This window comes from Lipophrys pholis (genome assembly GCF_963383615.2).
Source record: "Lipophrys pholis genome assembly, chromosome: 18".
In the NCBI taxonomy this organism is placed as follows: Eukaryota; Metazoa; Chordata; class Actinopteri; order Blenniiformes; family Blenniidae; genus Lipophrys; species Lipophrys pholis.
Genome location: NC_137646.1, coordinates 20476274 through 20494424, shown reverse-complemented (window position 1 = coordinate 20494424; position 18151 = coordinate 20476274). Strand labels below are relative to the sequence as shown.

General features: G+C 42.5%; 1 protein-coding gene across 1 annotated transcript in view; it reads right to left on the bottom strand.

Annotated features, from left to right (window-relative positions):
* plcb3 (phospholipase C, beta 3 (phosphatidylinositol-specific)) overlaps window positions 1–17849 on the bottom strand; it is a 50009-nt gene extending 32160 nt beyond the window's left edge. Inside the window, exons 1-2 of the mRNA XM_080486041.1 lie at window positions 17251–17849; window positions 4893–4979 (exon numbers count right to left, since the gene is read on the bottom strand). Coding sequence (XP_080342167.1) covers window positions 4893–4979; window positions 17251–17349 — 186 coding nt within the window. The 5' untranslated portion in view covers window positions 17350–17849. The remainder of the gene's footprint in view (window positions 1–4892; window positions 4980–17250) is intronic.
* Between the last annotated feature and the right edge of the window lie 302 nt (window positions 17850–18151).

Sequence of the window (18151 nt, the reverse complement as noted above, 5' to 3'; positions counted from 1 at the left end):
TTGCCTCTGCTGTGTCTCAATGGTTGGCTGGGATGTGTTTAGTCATCTTCAAACCTGAAAAGACTGACAACTGTGGTCCAAGGACAAGCTCACCACATTCACTGACTGAAACCTTTACAGGCGAGACTGGAGTGGAGTGTGTGTTTCAAAACTCTTAATCTAGTCCTCAATGGCTATCCTAAATAAAATACAGTGTCATCTTTAAGGTTTGTTGAAAAAAAAGAAGAAGAAAAAAGTCTGTCTGACATTTTGGGGCGGCAGACGTTCGGACGTCCTTGAACGTCTTTACGATGAAGGTGGATTCTCCTTAAGAGCAAAGTCAATTCTGTCCAGGATGTTTATAACTTCACGTGACACTAAAAGCGTTTTACTCCTGCACCACTTTTCTCCTGTTCAACTAATAGTGACTGATGACTAGCAGAGCGACAGCAGCTTAAGTTAGTAGTGAAAGAATCACTTCTTTCTGCCACAGCACAGCTGGAAGGTTCTGGGTCGGTGGAGAAAGTTGTATTTTTATGTCAGTTGTATGTATTGCTTATTTTATTGCTAATCTAAAAAAAACTGCTTTTGGTGTCAAAAGGTTGTATGACAATTTTTCTTGTATAATAATGTTGCCAACTAGTTTTAAATGTCCACACAGAAAAATATAATCAGTAATTAATCCATGTTTTTAAAGCTTTTAATTGGTATTAATTGGTCATTTACATCACGACGTGAAGTCCGACTCACTCCACTGCAAAAACAGTGATCAGGAATGGATAGAGTAATCGATAAAGGACTACTAATCAATTCCCATTTTGAGAAAGACCAGCTGATAATTTCCAACCGGGATTTAAATAAACAAATCATTTGTTTCTCACAGCAAAGAGAGACAAAACAAATTGTGGATCATTTAGAGTTCTTAAAAAACAAACTCTGTTTTCCAGCCAGCAGGAGTAACTCATCTTAATCACGACATAATAAGAAGAATCCTCGAAGGAGAAGCTATCGACGTGTTAAGGTTAATGTTAAAAGTAATAAGAGGAGCAGATCTCGTATTTTGGGCGTCTCTATTCAGAGAAATGGGTTCCGTCCAGAATACCCTTGTCATCTGTGTAAAAGAGCGTAATAACTGTTCTCATTAATGATTGCTGGATATCCGTGTTGCAGTGTCCTCTTTCTTTCCAGCTCTGCTTGGAAATCTCCCGGGGAGCCACAATGCAGGAATAAAGCTCCACTGTGAGATGACTGCAGCGACCCGACAGTCACTTTGAAACAGCATTTCTGCGGCGCCGCGTTCTCCAGATTCACGCGTCGCTCGTCTGAGGCGGCGACGGCGAAAAGGCGACACGTTTTCTTAATCCTGCGCCAGTTTGATTAACAGGTGCTCTTTGGGAAGCGCGGCTGAATAACACCAGAAATATGACTGGAAAAAGAAAAGTGGCACACATAACTTTCAAATCACATAAATTAGCCATGTTTTTAGTCAGCGCCAGCCGCTGACCCTGCTCATGTCTAAATACCCACACTGGTCTGTCATTAGCCTTTTGCGGTTTGAAGATTTTTTTTCCCTCTTTTTTTTTTTCTTTTTGTGGTCATGGCCGCCAGCGAGATGTATTCCTGCTTCTGAAATAAGAATGGTGGCCACAATCCAGCCCAGTTGGGCCAACATTAACAAAGATGAAAAGGAGTAATGAAAAGAAAGTCAAATATTGGAGCTCATAAGGCAAACGAGACAACGCCAGCGCCGCTTGGTGCTAACAAGAGGGAAGCTCCCCTGGCTTGGGAGTCGTCATAGTGTCAAGATAAGACCTGACAGCGTTATGAAGGATTTACATTTTGGACAAGTCAATGCAAGTTATGCCGCTTGCCTTTTTGTATTTACACACACAATAAAATTTTGTGGCTTAGCTTATGTTTCTTTATATTTTTATCATTTACATACAAGAAATAATGTAAATAGGCAGAAATCAGAGACTTTGAGATCATCTTGTGTTTGTATTTATGACAAAGCATACCGTTCGACGACATTAATGCGTGTTATGTCTGAATTTATAGTCTAATGATTAATGGCACCAAAGGTAGAGTGAGATCGAACCGCCAGATTGTTTTTAATTCAGCTCGTTTATAACAAAGCTGCAGCTCTGATGCCTTGCTCAAACTACTGGCAAAAGCGTCAGGTCGGTCCATCATAACACCAGCTGATCCAAGTTTAAGTAAGTTCATGTAAGAAATGCAAGTTCATGTTTCCCCTGCCGCTGATCTTCAGTTAGTTATTACAAGCGGTAACGAGATCGCAGCAGTAATCGTTTGTCAGTTTGTAATTAGAGCTCTCCGCTAATTTTCATCTTCCAGCATGTGAGATGTTGCTGACAAATATACGGTACAGCTCTGGAGCAACAATCTGCGATACAAAAGGAGAAAGCTATTTGTTGAGTGATGTATGATAGATCAACTAAATGCTAATGAAACAGTAATAACAGACGTCAATAATATGACATGTAGCACACTAATGGCCTGTTGTGTTATTGTTACAGAACAAACAAGGGACCGCATTCTAACCGATGCTCACTCCATGATTGCGCTTTCAGAGTCCTACAAGTGAGAATTCATATAAAGTGGGCAATGTACTGGGAAGTAGACTAAAGCAAAGATGTTATAAGCCCTAATGTCATGTTCAGAGTACCCATAGTTTTTTTTTTTATGACTACAGATATCAGAAGGCCAGAGACGCTTCGAGTTCACAGGCATCATTCTGAAGGAAGTCTGTGAGACTACTCAGTTATAAAACATTGACTCTGACCCAAGCAGTCTATGTCACACTAGGTAATGTCATCAGCGGGCTTGGACGTGGGAGAAAAATGTGTGGAAAAGCATGATTATGTCTGGTCCCGCTACACTGATTTTGCAATGCCCAGTCATTGCAGGCTCTTTAAACACACTAACTTCTCTTTTTCTCTCGTTACTTGACTCTCCACGACAAACTTACAGCTCCAATTCAACGGCTGTGACTGAACGACTACTGTGCATCCTTTGTCTTTCTTTTCTTTTTTTTTTCAAAATCAGAGTAAAGCGGCTTGTTGAAAACATCCAATGACTGACAGTCCTTACTAAACAGTGTCACAGTTGCACCTCCGGCGTCAAATGGCCTATTATCACAATTCCACACGTGCACAAAAACACACGTGCATGTGCGGGCATGTGCACAAGAAAGACATCAGGCTAAAAGAAGTATTTAAAGCAGCAGTCTGCTATGTGGGGGGCACGAACACATGTCGAAACACGCACGCACGGCGAGTGAGGTGCGCGCCGACCCGGCTATTTACACATATAGTACAAACGTGCACACGCCAATGTACACGGACGCGTCGAAGTAATAATAATGGCTGTCAACAGATCATTCCATACATGCCTTTGTGATAAACAGATGAAATAAAGAGAGAGATGTGTGCATGAGAAAGTAGAAAAACATAAAGCTGTTGGAAATAAAGAAGTGTGTGTAGATGTGTGTGTTATGAGTATGATTACATGTGAACTCTATGGATTTTTTAATGACTGTTGGATCTTTATTTCCAAAGCTGAAGGTTTTCCGATTCTCCCGAGTTGATGTAGAAAGGTGCGCCAACAAAAGAAAGTGGTTTAGGTTAATTCCGTTTCACTTCTTCACTGAAAGAAATTGCAGCAGGTGGTTTACAACACTGCCCCCTTGTGTCTGGTGGGGAGGAATTTTACCTGCTTCAATTACACCACTACAATTTGTTATTTGTTGATATTGTTTGACGAATTTTGAAGAACAAAGTTTATCTAGATTAAGTTTTTCTACCTATTCTTATATCGTAAATAAATGTGGTATAATTTTATTTTTTGTTTAGTTTTTTGGGAGGAGGGGGGGGTCTCCTCCGTTTCCTTTTAAAAAAAGTATGTATTACTGTTAATATGACGTGACATCCAAAATTAAACATCCCGTAACAAAAACCATTCAACCGCTGCATCCTGCTGACTCGCTGCTTAATGTTCCCGGCAAATTATGTTAGCTAAATACATAAAACGTAAAATTCAATATTAGTATAAACTAATGGCTAAAGTACAAATCACATGGACACGTAAGGAGGCTGACTGTGGTTTTCATCAGTACTAAATCTATAAGTACTTCCCCACAAACAGCAGGGAGAAGATGTGAACAGCAGACAGGTGGAGACAAACAAGACCAGGACAAATTGATGAAACCCATTCAGGTTGAACTAATGGACTGAATCAAACCACAATGACAATAACAAAGAAAGCACCGGAGGAAACTGCAGTTCGGAAGGACAATTTAATATCTGAATGATGACTGAGCTGTACTGTGGTGTTAAAGTAAACAAATATTAAGAGTGTTTTCCAGTTAAGCACACAAACTGGGACATTAAAACTCTATTGTGGCTTGCTGTGGCCCAATTGTGTTTAACAGTGTTTGTTTTTGTAGGCAGCTTGTTACCGATTATTGAATCTCCATTTGGCCTACTTTGAAATAAGAATGTGTGTGTGCTTGTGCGCACATGTACCGTTATTTACTTTACTGTGGAGTCCAAAACTGGGTGCACACTGAACTTGTGGGGGCTGAAGTAGTTGGTGTCGTTCACATATGTTTTACGGTCGGGATAAGGATTTCGGGTTAGTGGAAACACGGTTACAAACAACCAGTAAATCAATTTACTACTAAACTCCCCTCCTGGTCACTAACAAGTGTGAAAACAGCCCAACTTAATGTTATGGTTAGGCTAAGGCACTTGATTGTGATGGTTAAAGTTATGATAACCGGATAGGGAAAGCATTACACCAATGGGAAGTCATCACAAAGATAGAGCCACAATAAACCACAACAATCTTACTTAAAATGAATTAGAAAATGATCGCGTGTGTGCTTGTCTTACCAGGTTTGACACTCCAGTCCAATAGAGGAAGAATCCTTCAGGATCAACTCTCAGGGTTACCAGAGTGGGAGGTCCACTGTTGGGCTCCTAGGCAGAAGCAGAAATAAAGATATCAGCAGCATAAAGGCAATGTACTTACTGAATGGACCCTCCTTTATTGCAATTTAATATTCCAGTTTTTGCCAATCAGTTCATCTGGAAATGATTCATCCTAAATTAAGATTTAAAAAAACAATACGGCAGTCAGAAATAATACAAAACCTAGAAAGGGAGAAGCGGCTTTTCTAATTCTACACATGTACAGAAAGATGAAGCGGTAGTACCTGCTGCTGTGTGGTGCTTTGTTATTATGGCCCTGCGGGCAGACAGACAGCCTGACGGGGACACTGTGTTTGTGTCCCATGTTGTGCAGCAGCTGTTTTCATGCAGTAAACCGCACGCTTCGCTCTGCTTGAAGATCTCGTTCATGTGCAGCATAATGACGGCACAGAAGCCCAAGTCAACATGTCCTGAGCATCGTCATTACGGGGTCGTACGCAAGATGCCATGACCACAGGCGCATCCAAGCACACACACACACACACGCACACACAGCTCCTGCCTCTGTAATTACAGTCATACGCCGCTCCAACAAGACAAACATTCAGTCCAGACATCCCAGGAAACACCAGATTGTCGTTAACCCATTGAGACCTGCAACATTCTCTGCATGCTTTTCCCGGATGTGACGTTGGGGAGTTTCAGATGCTGCCGTTGATGAAAGGCTTCATAAATCGAGGAGACACACTTTGGGGAAAGGCGAGATCACGTCACTTCCAGCTCTACTGTGAGAAGCCCAGAAAACACCACGCAGGTTTTGGTGGAGCGTGACTCATCAACGACTGTCGTCATGAGCCTCAGTATCGGCATCGTGGACGCCATCAGATGAGAAACGAGCGAAAGCTCTTCCTGTGCAGCCCACACAGAACCTCACCGCCAAATCAAGTGGTTCAAAAGAGCAAAACACACAAACAACTAACCAGTGGCCACATTAGAGGGATAAACCAGAGATCCCACACAGAAGATAAAGACCGATAAACAGTTCATTGAAATGTATGGCAGATCAAATACAACGTTTTATGAAGCATTTCATTCATTTCTTTATCAAACAGTGTGCAAACACTCAGCCAAGACAAATTCTGCAATGATCCTAATGAACTGTGACCATAAATGTGAAAAAATTTATCTTTATAAGAATCGTCTCATCTGACAGTAGATCTTAAGAGATGATACAAGTTTTATTAAACGGGCGAATTAAGGATGAGACGGTCGAAAGAAGAGAGCAAATGCGAGTCATATTGAGTGTTAGGCCGAGTACGACATGAGTTTAGGTCGGGTAATGGATGGAGGGTTAGCGGGAGAAGTAAATGTTTGGATTGGGAGAATGATGGAAGGAGCAGAAGAGGGGGAAAAAGAAGAGTGAGAGGGTTGAAGAAGACGTTTCAGACTGGTGTTAGGAAGAGGCTGAAAGAGGAAAAGAGACAAAGTGTGCACGAAAGAGGCCGAAGGGAGTGTGATAAATAGTCCTGAGTCAAAATTCACTTCACTGTGTGCGACAGTCCCGACTGCTCACCGTGGAGCAGACAAAGTAAGAATGGCAGCAAACAACTGGGAATAAGTAAAAGCTCCTCACAGAACATAAAAAAAACAGAGGAACAACAGTAACATTTAGTGTCGCGCCACGCCGACCCGCACCGTAAATTACAGAACATGTGACCTGTGTTTACTCACCAGTACCACTGCAAGAGCTATACAACCCCAATTTCACGCAGTGATAACCATCTGCAGACTGTGACCTGATGCTCCCGTCAGCTGGCGTCTGCAGGCCACAAACGTTGAAAGCCAAACGGTTCTTTAAGTCGACTTTTCAGACGGGTGCTTATCTTTTGTATACAACACTGGATTTTTTTTCATAACAACAAACTGCCGGAGAGCTGAAATCGTAACCGACCACGAGGAGCCACACAGTGATGTAGTGGTTAGCACCGTGGCATCACAGAAAGAAAGACCCTGGTTGGAGTCTTTCTGAGCAGAGCTTGCTCATCTCCCTGTGTCCGTGTGCGTGTGTGTAATTTCTGAAGATTTCCCCCTAATGCCCCAAAAGGGGTTAATTAATGACCCTAAATTGCCTGAAGGTGATGGACTGGCAAACTGAGATTAAAGGAGGGGAAAGGATGATGTGTACAGTCATTTTTTTCTTCTTTTTTAATTCTTGAGAGAAAAACTTTGGTGTCAGGTCTAGAGGAACTGTGAAAACTGGTGATTTCAGTTTATTTCCTTCATGGACAAACTATCTGGAAACAACTGTTTGTACACGTGATTTTTGCATGAGACCCAGACGTCCTCTCATTCCTACCGCTACTTCTCAGTGTGACACATGAAAGATTGACATTGTTAAAGCTCCTTTTTAACGAAATCTAGAGGATTTATAAGGACTAATGTGTTGAAATTAGAGGCCCACATTTAAAATAAACATATCAAAAGTGTTTCCAATAATGTTTAATAAGCTACACTAAGTCCATTGCACGTGTAAGAGTTTCCTTTTTATACATATACAGAATAAAGAGGAATTTATTATTTTTGTTTGTTTTGATGATGCACTGACAAGATGTATGAAGTGTCAACACACATTGATGTTGTTGGGAATTCCACGATAAGTAGACACATAACACACTTTTACCCACACAAGAGTGATCTACAGGTTGTCTTCATCCCTCCAGGACGAACATAAATAAGTCAGGTAAACTGGTGACTAACTTGGCTGTGTAAGAGTGTGAGGGATTGAAAACCTGTCCAGGTTCCGCCCAATGGAAGTTGAAATATGCTGCTTGAGATAAATGTTGAATTCAGAGACAAACTCAAAACAATTGGGACTGTGAGCTGCTCTGGAATAAAACCGTTCTTGCACTTATAAAGTTCATGACTTAAAGAAACCTTGTATTTGTCAATGCTTTCTGAAAATGTAAAGCCGGTGTAGAAAAGTAACCAAGAACTTATTAGTGCAAGTCCTCTTCTCACACACACCTTGTTTTACGGCCTAAGGTGCGTTTCCGTGTGAGTGGGTAGTCTGACTATAATTGGACCTAGTCTGGCTTTGCTTCCGTCCCTCCTTTTTCTTCTTTCATGCCCGTCTATCATTGCTTCAGCCTGCCACCACTTTGAGAGTCTTCTTCCTCTTTATTTGATCTAAGGCCACAGCTCTTTCCCCAGACCCCCTCCAGATGCGATGACCTCCTCGACAAACACCTTCATTACCCGACTGTAATGTCGAACACACACAGAGAGTGTACGGACCACCCCCTGTCGCCGATGTCTTACACCGACCGGCTAATGAGCACCTCGTGAAAACTCACCGTCTGTAAAGGGCACGCTCAATAAAAACTCACATACATGGACACTGTGCTTTTCCTCCTACATACTGTCCTCACCGCAAATTAATGTGTGGAGGCTGTAGAATGTTAACCAGGGCAGGGCCGTTAGTGGGGGAACTGATAAAGGAGGCTGCGCCGAGTGCACCTTTGCTCCGCCGTGTGTGTGTGTGTGTGTGTGTGTGTGTGTGTGTGTGTGTGTGTGTGTGTGTGTGTGTGTGTGTGTTCAGTGACAGCTTACATGAGTGGTGTGAGAACGAGGGCCAGTGTGTCCTCAGTGTGAGTGTGTTTCAGCTGCTGCTTTGGCAACATGGTAAAAGTTGATGACTTTGACAAACCTTTGGACTAGAGAGAGAGCGGAGGAAGGAAGGAGGTAAATATAAGCGGGTTTAGTGGTCAAAGAAATAATAGTAGGCCATTCAAGAAAATATATATATGTAAGCGTATTTACAACTTCAGGCTTAAATCAACCTTATATACTTTCTTTGTGTCTTATTCTTTGGGAGATGCTGTAATGTTTAATTTCCCCCCACAAGATTCATTTAACTTTCATCCATCAGGACATAACACAGCAAACGAACCAATAACCCTGCCAGTGGTAAAGCCAAGTTCCGCACAGTGAACAATACCCAGGAGCCCACGAGGCTCAGTAAACTAAATAAAGTGTTAGGACTCACTTTTTCTAATGCGGACATGCAACCACCCAGCAACTTCACGACATTATCTCTTTAAAGATCAGACAGTCAAAATGGTGAGTGTTTACAATTCGAAATACAGACTACAACTGTTTCTTGCGCTAATCCATCCATCAACCGTCTGCTTTACAGTCGCGGCGTGCTGGAGTCCATCCCAGCCGACTGTGGGCAAACGCAGGATACAACCCCAAACAGGTCACCAGTCCATCAACAGAGCAAACACAGAAAGCCACAGACAGTCGCACACACTCACACATACACCATCGTGCGTTTAACCTCACATGGAACGTTCTTGGACTGTGGGAGGAAACTGGAGTAGCCTGAGAAAACTCACATTGAGGCACTTTAGCAAAATTAGCGAAGAAAAGCCCCAAACCGGCTCTCAAAGTGGGGCTACTCAAAATATTGAAGCCAGGGTGCTTACCGCTACACCGTGCACACCCAATACTGAAATAGGCAACTTATTTTACATGCAGGCTGTTGCTGGAACTTTTTTTTTTTTTCCTAAATGCAAGTTATGTGAAAATTCTAGTGACAGCTTGTCAGTCGAGTGGTTTTTTGTTCAATTCCAATGTTGGTGGAGCAACGTGTGTCAAACTTTGCTTGGCGGGACACGGAACCCCAAATGATTAACGTGAACAACAACTGAAAAGGTGAATGTGAAGGTTCATAGAAAAATGTGTTATGACTATACGTATAGTTAAAGTACTGTTGCTTTAAACATTTCCTAATCAATCACTGTGATGCTAAACAGGCCATAATGTCAGATGGGAGCGTTTCTAATGTAACACCATCTCACATCATGTAATGATGCAATGCGGTTATGAGAGAAATGGCGTCTGATTCATTGGGTTTGGTTTGTTTTGATGATGGGACATCATTACACAAGATCCAACCGAAAGCACAGCTGAAGTGGAGACACCAGAAGCAAGAAAGGCGACGGGAAACGGAAATAAAAGTCGTCAAAAGAAAGAAAAAAAATGAACAAGCAGATAGAAGATTGGTAGGAGGAAGAGAGATCGTTAGAATGAATGAATGAGGAAGAGATGAAAGAGGAGATACGGGGGGGGACAGCGGGGTTATGTGAAGTAAACGGACGAGGGTCGAATTATCAGCAGAGTCGACGAGGGGGGAGACGCTCCAGTCCAGATGTCAGTCCCACACTTCGCATGTGGCTGTGGTTGACCTTCCACCCCCCCGCTCTCCCTCCTCCATCCATCCATCCATCCAGGCCTCATTTCTCACCGCCCCGTCAGGATGTCAGCCGCGTTTCTCGACATGGCGTCAGACATTCACGCCACCTCATGTCACATCCCCCGCCCCGCATCCTCCGCTCTAATCGGCCTAACGGCTTCCTTATAATGGTCCATTTGTAGCTCGTGCACATCTATTACACAACCGAGATATCCACTCTCTGGAAACACTGGCAGGCAGGGCCAACTGGCTTGAACGTGGACCTCTTATAAAGGGTAGAATGACACAGAACCGTAGCAAACAAAGACGTTCCAAGTTGTTATGAAATGTTGGTGTGTTGGTTGTTTGTTTTTTTTCCTCAAGTCAAAAATCCAACAGTGGCGTCTGTGTCAGAGTACAGTGCCAACACATGAGCAAGCGACACGCTGCATTTAAGCTTGTCCAGGAACTGGCCAACCAACATTTAACCCTTTAGAGTGCACTCACTAAAATACATGATGAAGGGAAAGTTCACCCAATGGATGTTCGGAAGGGTATGTCAAGGGTTAAGACTTTGTAAAGTCTAAAAAGTAGAAGCATTGTGTGGTATTTATTATAAATATTCCTGGGGGAAAATAGCCAGAATAGCTAATACATTAGGCTTCATGGCCTACAAATGCATCTCAGCTGGAAATATTTCTGTAAGAATCTTGTTGCCACATCTCTTTCAGTACTAACATCCCACAATGTAATGTTTTATTTGCACCAAAATGTTGTCAAACACGTCTCCAATGTGTCCATTATCACTGGTTCAATGGGCACTCCGATTAGAATTTGTGCAGTAATAGACATAAAAGGTACTTTTCCAGGACGGTGGGACAAATTCTTATTCTTACACTTTTTTTTTATATATTTTCTGTGATTGTCATGTCAGTTTGGGGAAAAAATAAAAAAAAAAAAAGCAGGAAGAAGTGAATAAGCTATCACATATGATCACATGCCCAATGAACTTCTAAGATCAAAAATCATTCAAACATTCTTCAATACAAAGTTGTTGATGACAACTGTTGTTGCTGATACAAACAGCAGTCAGCCACATCTGACTCAAGAGAAGCTGAAAAGCAAAGCTGGAAGAAAAAAAAAAGAGAAGAAAATGATAAAAGCAGCTGTTAATGGTGTACCAAACATGCAGGGAAGGCCGCATACCGGAAGCATATTTGTAAAGGGCTCATCTGAAGTGTATTTTAACCCAAAAACTCGCCTTTGATCGACATGCAAACACATGGCATTGCTTAAAGAATCTTAAAATTCTGAAAACATTTGCATCCCACTCCTCTACAGAGGAATTTGGAAACACTTGCTTTGGAAAATGGAGAAGTTACAGCACTAACAATCAAGATGCCAGAAATAATTAGTTTTCTTACATGTGGTGATACTGTTTGACATATTTGGAAATACACTCATTAGGTTCAGAGAAAACTTCAGTATCCAGACCGACAACCCAGCAAATAAACATCAGTGGAATTAATGCTGAATTATATTTCATTACCTTTTTTTTTTTTAAGTTTTGAATTTAGAAAATACATACTGTACCTTTAAAGGAATACTGACATAATTCTCACCTCCAAAACAGTGGATATATGGGATGATGCCAATATGCTCTATGCATTTCCCTCAACATAAAATAGTTATGAAGCCATTTATTGACCATTTTATATGTTTTAGTCATCCTCTCTGCTACTGCTGGCACATTACAACATACCTTGGCATGTTATCGTCACCTGTGTATGAATGGAACAGAGTGACACAAACGTACGAGTTGCATATGTTCATTAAACCAAACAGGCATCCCAGTCAGAAAAAAGGCTATGTACATTTACTCAAAGACTGAAGCATTTTCTGTGTAATTATAGCAATTTTAACAGTATTTTGCAGCCATTTTTTATTTATTTTTTTAAAGGACACTAAATTATTTTACTGCTTTTGAAGTAATGGACACTTTTTACTGTCCATCCTTGGTGGAGGACACCATTTTCCAAAGTTTCAGACGGAAAACTGTCTGCCAAGAGGAAACTTCTGCCCGTCTTCCAACACCGTGTTGCACCACTTTCATACAAAACATGTGGGAGCCGTTTCTGAGCGGTCCGACAGTTATTTTGTTTGGGAACGAGAGCATTTCTTCAAGCTGTGGCACTAGCAAAGGTTTTTGTAGAATTCCAAGTACCTGCTATTGTTGTGGAGTTCAGTTGAGTTCGTATTAATCACCGAAATTGAAAGAGTGAAATTTTCGGGACTGTTTAGTTCTGTAAATTCAACAAATCTGCAGGTACTTTTTAATATAAAAAGACATGCAGCAACACAAATATTTCTCCATTTAGTGCCATATGTAAACAGTTTTATTATGCCATTCATGACTCACAAAATCCGTTTTGAATCACCTCGCATCTACTTCTGGGGTGTAAACATTGCAAACAATCATGACGGGAGATGTGCAAACATTACCTCGGTTCTTATTGGGATATAAAAGCTTGATCGTCAATGTTATCCCTGGATGGGAGTGTGCCAAGTTCTACAGCTACTTTCTGACTGGCCTCTCATGTTGTGTCTAAATGTTTTAAGGACACTGGTGACTTTGAATTTGGGTGAACGGATGACTTGGTTTTATGGCTCACACAATGGTAGTCTCTCACTGAGATTGCCTGTAAAACATTACGGTCAAATTAAGGGAAAATGCTAAATATTCAGAGCAGAAATTAATAACGATTCACAGGGTGGAGTACTTTGATATATATCGACAGTACACAATAAAATTATTTCTGTTATTGACTCTTTTGACAACTTTCAAAACAACACTGGGCCTTTTTCGTGTCGATGCAAGAGGTCAACAATGAACACAGATAAACAAGGTGCAGTTTGAGAAGAAACCAGTTAACTTTTCTACAAAGATCATTATGGTGGGGGGGGGGGGGGGGCGGACTTTAAAATCTTATCAAAATAAGTTATTGTGCGTGAGAGCAAGTACATGTGATCTTAAGAATTAAGAGTATTTGAACCACTTGCTTAGAGTTAAAAACACATTAGGTGATTTTCCATTCTGTCATTTTAGAAGCTTCACTGACTGTGACAAGGAGATCGATTTGATCCCCTCTGTCATTAAAAAGAAAAACATCAGAAGAAAGAGGCACGAACCAGCAAATATCACCCTGAATCTACATTTCATGCAACAGCAGCCGAATATCTGCGAACAGTGAAGAACGGTTTTATTTGACGTCACCATACCGATACTCTCAGGACACCAGCAGTATTAAGTATCTTCAGCTGCTACAAAGATTATAGTCCTGGGCTCCAGGGAGGGATCTGCTGTGTGGTCCTTAAGGGCTGACCCAATAATTTCAACCAGGCTGCCGGAAACAACACTTTACGGTCCATCATGCTTCGGCCACCTTATTGGATGCAAAGCCAAAACCTCGAATCCCAAGAGGACGTCAGGTTTTTCCCAAAGATCTGACCAATTAATGGACGACTTGCGAGTCGGTGGGACTTTGTTTACAAGCCTGCTTGTAGTTGTGTGACGTTAATAAAAACAAATCAAGTCCAAGAAATTGTTGAAAAAAAAAAAAGAGAAGTTGTTACATCTGGTTTTCACCAGAGAAAAGCATGTTGGAGCAATAAAGCGTTGTTGTTTTTATAATTGCAATATCATGCATATACAGTGCTTGTTCTGAGAAATGAATGCGAGCAAGTGCATTTCAGGAGTGAACGCTATTAAAAATGGCCTCTCACTTCTGTGTATCATATCAAGCGATAGAGGGGCTGGGCTGTCGACAAACCGTCTGCCCGTTTGTCTAATTGGCTGTTTAGGAGGAATTCTAACCCAATCCCAGTTGGAATTCGTCTAAATTGAATTGCGGCCGAGCTGCAGAGGGCGGAGCAGCGGAGGGGAGGGAGGGTAAGGAAAAAACAGTTTGGCTCTGCAGCCTCACAACAAGCTCCGACAGGAAGTCATTCAAAGCGAAACGCACACGCAGAACAAAACAACCGCACGCGCACATGTGTGCACAAGCCAGAGCGCAGGCGAAAGGGGGTGTATCTGGAACGCGTTCCTCATCCTGCTCTGTGCACGCGTCGTCTGAGGCACCTAAAAGGCCCAGACGTCAAAAGAAATCGAGGCGTCGTTTCGCGAGCAGAGGTTTGGTGAAAACAATAGAAGCAGACTTCAGTTGGGGAGAGCAGGAGATGAATGAATGAAGGATGTGAAGGATCATGATGGGGTCGGGGGCTAATGAGTAGAATGGGGTCAAAAAGGGGAGTTTTCAGGTAAACAAACCACACTGCCCCGAGGAACTTTTCTGTGTGTGTGTGTGTGTGTGTGTGTGTGTGTGTGTGTGTGTGTGTGTGTGTGTGTGTGTGTGTGTGTCCCAACGCTTGGTCATCCTGTCAGAAAACAGACACTCGGGACCAGCGTCCATTATCAGATCGCACACATCATCAACCCTGAGAAATGAGAATAAAACAGGCAATGAGCAGAAAACCCAGCGGGTTCTGCTTATTGTTCTTTCTGAGGCACAATTTGGGTGACTTGTTTGTTGTCGTTTATTTCATCCTAAAGTCCGGCTCAATTAAGAACGACAACCTCCAGAGTCCCCAGAGTCTGCGACCTGCGGAAACAACACCGTCACCCTCGTCACGTTTTCAGCCTTCAGCTGTAAATGTCATCAAATCATTTTGTTGCTCCTCTCTATGACCCGAATTGGTCAGATTCACTCAGCGTTTCAAAAGGCGTCATAATAAAATAAAAATGTAGCTGCACACCTCGAATAGCCACTTGTTTCTAATGATATCGATTCATATCGAGCGGCAATGGTTTTGTAGCTCATTACAGGGTCGAGGGAGATAACACAATGCATTTTTGCACATTGGAGACAATCAAAAGCATAATTTCATCACCTTACGAAGAAAATGGATAGTTAGATGCAATAAAACTAGAACTCTGTCCTTTTCTGATAAAGTAACTGGTCCATAAATTAAAAAAATATATAATTTCCATTGTTAAACTGTATCGCTGCCATGCTGGGCCAAGGAAGATTTTAAAAATCATTTATTATCTTGAAATACTTATTCAAAGCTTTAGCCTTGATGCATGGCAAACATTAGAGCCTCCTTTTCCAGTTTAACTGTGCTTTAGCTGACATTTTGTCTACAATCAGCCAATATGGGTAAGTAACTGTGACCAAGTAGCTTGTACATACAACATTTGCTTTATAGACAAAGAAATCTTACTGAGGTCATTTATGGACGTGCAAGAGCAATAATATCTCAACAGGTGCACTAAAACTGCATTGGAGGAATAATGTCCAAAGTAAACTCAGATATATTTGATAAGAGTCCAGCTTGTTGAATACACAGTTGAATTTACTGATTTAATCAGTGGAGCATCTCAGACATCCAACCCCCGAAGCAAACAAATTCCTTGAAATATTTTATGACTTCCGCAAATAAGAAAATAAAAGTCTTTTTTTCTCTTCTTCGTCTTTTTCTCTCTCCGTGCCCGTAACTCATTTGTTGACTCTAGGACTCTGGGGGGGGGGGGCATAGCAAATAGAGGGGAAGAGGGGCTGAGAGACGGGCGAGGAGAAAGCATGCACATGTTTGAGTGTTCACACACTTAATCACCAGCATAGCCATTTCCTGGGAAATCCCTTTGAGAGAGAAACAGAGACGTGTGTGTGTGTGTGTGTGTGTGTGTTAGGAAATCAAAAAGACATAGTGCTAACTGTTTGCGTGACAAGACCCTTCTCTGAAAAATAGGGAACACATGCGTACAGCATTCAATTGTTCCAATGCATTGTATGTGTTTTGTTGATCTGCCGCTGCACGGTCAGACCCTGATGTTTTTAACCTGTGTGTGTGTGTGTGTGTGTGTGTGTGTGTGTGTGTGTGTGTGTGTGTGTGTGTGTGTGTGTGTGTGTGTGTGTGTGTGTGTGTGTGTGTGTGTGTGTGTGTGTGTGTGTGTGTGTGTGTGTGTAGCCAATGCCACACCTGACCACAGCTGCAAAAGATAGCAGCTTTATTGGACAAGCACAACAGGGGGCAGAGATTCAATGAAGTCAATCATTGCCTGCAATATTTGTATCAAGAACACAAACTGAATTTCAAACATCCGAGTAATTTGAACAGGAAGTATCAGGCTATAGTTATGTCTTTGTTTTTATTAAACAGAAAACATGAAATACATGTTCCACAAAGTCCATCCATCAATCCTATACAGCCTTTTATCCAACTTAAGGTCGCAGGCTGCTGGAGCTGATCCCAGCGGACTATGGGGCCAAGGCAGGGTGCATCCTGGGACAGGTGCCAGTACAGAACTACAAACATACATTCACATCGACAAATTCAAGTCCCCAATTCACCTTAAGAGTAGGGGTTTTCCTCGATAACACCACCTCTGATCCACACACACACACACATCCTGCAATCAGATTGCAAATCTCAGACACAAACAGTTTGACCTTTTCAGTCAGCCACCGTGTCAATGATTAACAGACACATGGGCACCACCTACTCCTCACCTTGTGTCAGAAAAACCTCAACGCGCGCCACGGCCGCGTGTCTGTGCCAGACGCGTTTAATAACGCGGAAGGACAACAAGAGCAGCACGCAATACGAAAAAGTCGACATGGGTGAATGAAATAGACAAACAATCATAAAGTGACATGTTGGTGAAACTCCTGCTGACTCCCACACGGACAGGTGCTGCGTGTGTGTGGGGGGGGGGGGGGGAGGAGGGGGAAGTACAGAAAGACGCAGAAATGAAAGAGTGCGTGTGAAGCCGTCTGAGCTGAACCGGAGCCGAGGAAAACCGGCTTGACGAGAAATCTGCACAACACAGAATAACTTTTTTCTTTAGTTTTTTTTCAACCTCGTATGTGATTAACACGCTGCATATAGTGGGCTTCTGTGTTCACACACCTGCACACACACACACACCTAATAACAGTGAGCCTTGTGTCAAAACGACTTTTCTCTTCTTTTTTTTCTTTTTTTAATGAAGTTGGGTTTAGTGAAGTTGGGCTTCGTGCTCACCTCGTCCCACTTGATGAATTTGCCCCCCTTCTTCAGCGCGTCGTGGACGGACACGGGTTTGAGCTGCAGCGCGTGGACTCCCGGCTTGGCCCCGGCCATGACGAGGGACTCCCTGCCCGGGTGCCAACGCCTAAACCCCGGCTACGGCGAGCTGGACTGCTCGGGAGGAACCAAAGAAAAATAAAAAAATTCAAAAAAATAAATTCAAAAACAAGCCCCACGCTCTTCCGTCCACTTCTCTTTTCTATCCGGGGTTAATAAAGGGACGGGGGTGTTTTCTTCCTGAGTCCTTGGAAAGTTAGTGTTGCTCGCCGAGAGTTGTGAAGAACATGAGGAGTGAAGATCCAGACTGTTTCCAGCGCGCACCGCCGCTGTCTTGTCCGCGTCCACGACGCGCGGCAGCGCGCCTCCAACTCCCACTCTTCTTTTTTTCTTTTTTTTTTTAATTATTATTATTATGAGCTTTGATTCATATGCGTGTTTATTTATGCGGGATCCTTTAATCGAAGGCTTGAGCCGGCGGAGAGATCCTTTCCTTCCTTCCTCCCATCTGGTCGACCTCCTCTCCTCTCCCCTCGCTCCTCTCACCAACTTTCTCTGTCTCCTCCGACGCCTTTCTCCGTTTCTGCTCCTCCTCTCCTCCCTGCATGTTTTCTGTCGGGGGGGGAAAAGGGGAAGATTCTTGAGAGAGGGAGGGAGTCGGAGAGAATAAATGAGAGACGGAGACAGAAAGAGGTCAGAGTTTGTGTGAAATGTGCGTGTTTACGTCCTCAACGCGTGGATTTACTGTTAAGAAAAGAAAAAAAAAAAACTTGTGGACGTGAAACTGTGTGTGCATTTGACACGTGGTGCTGCAAAACAAAAGTTGCAAAAGTTATATAAAAAAAAAAATTAATATTTC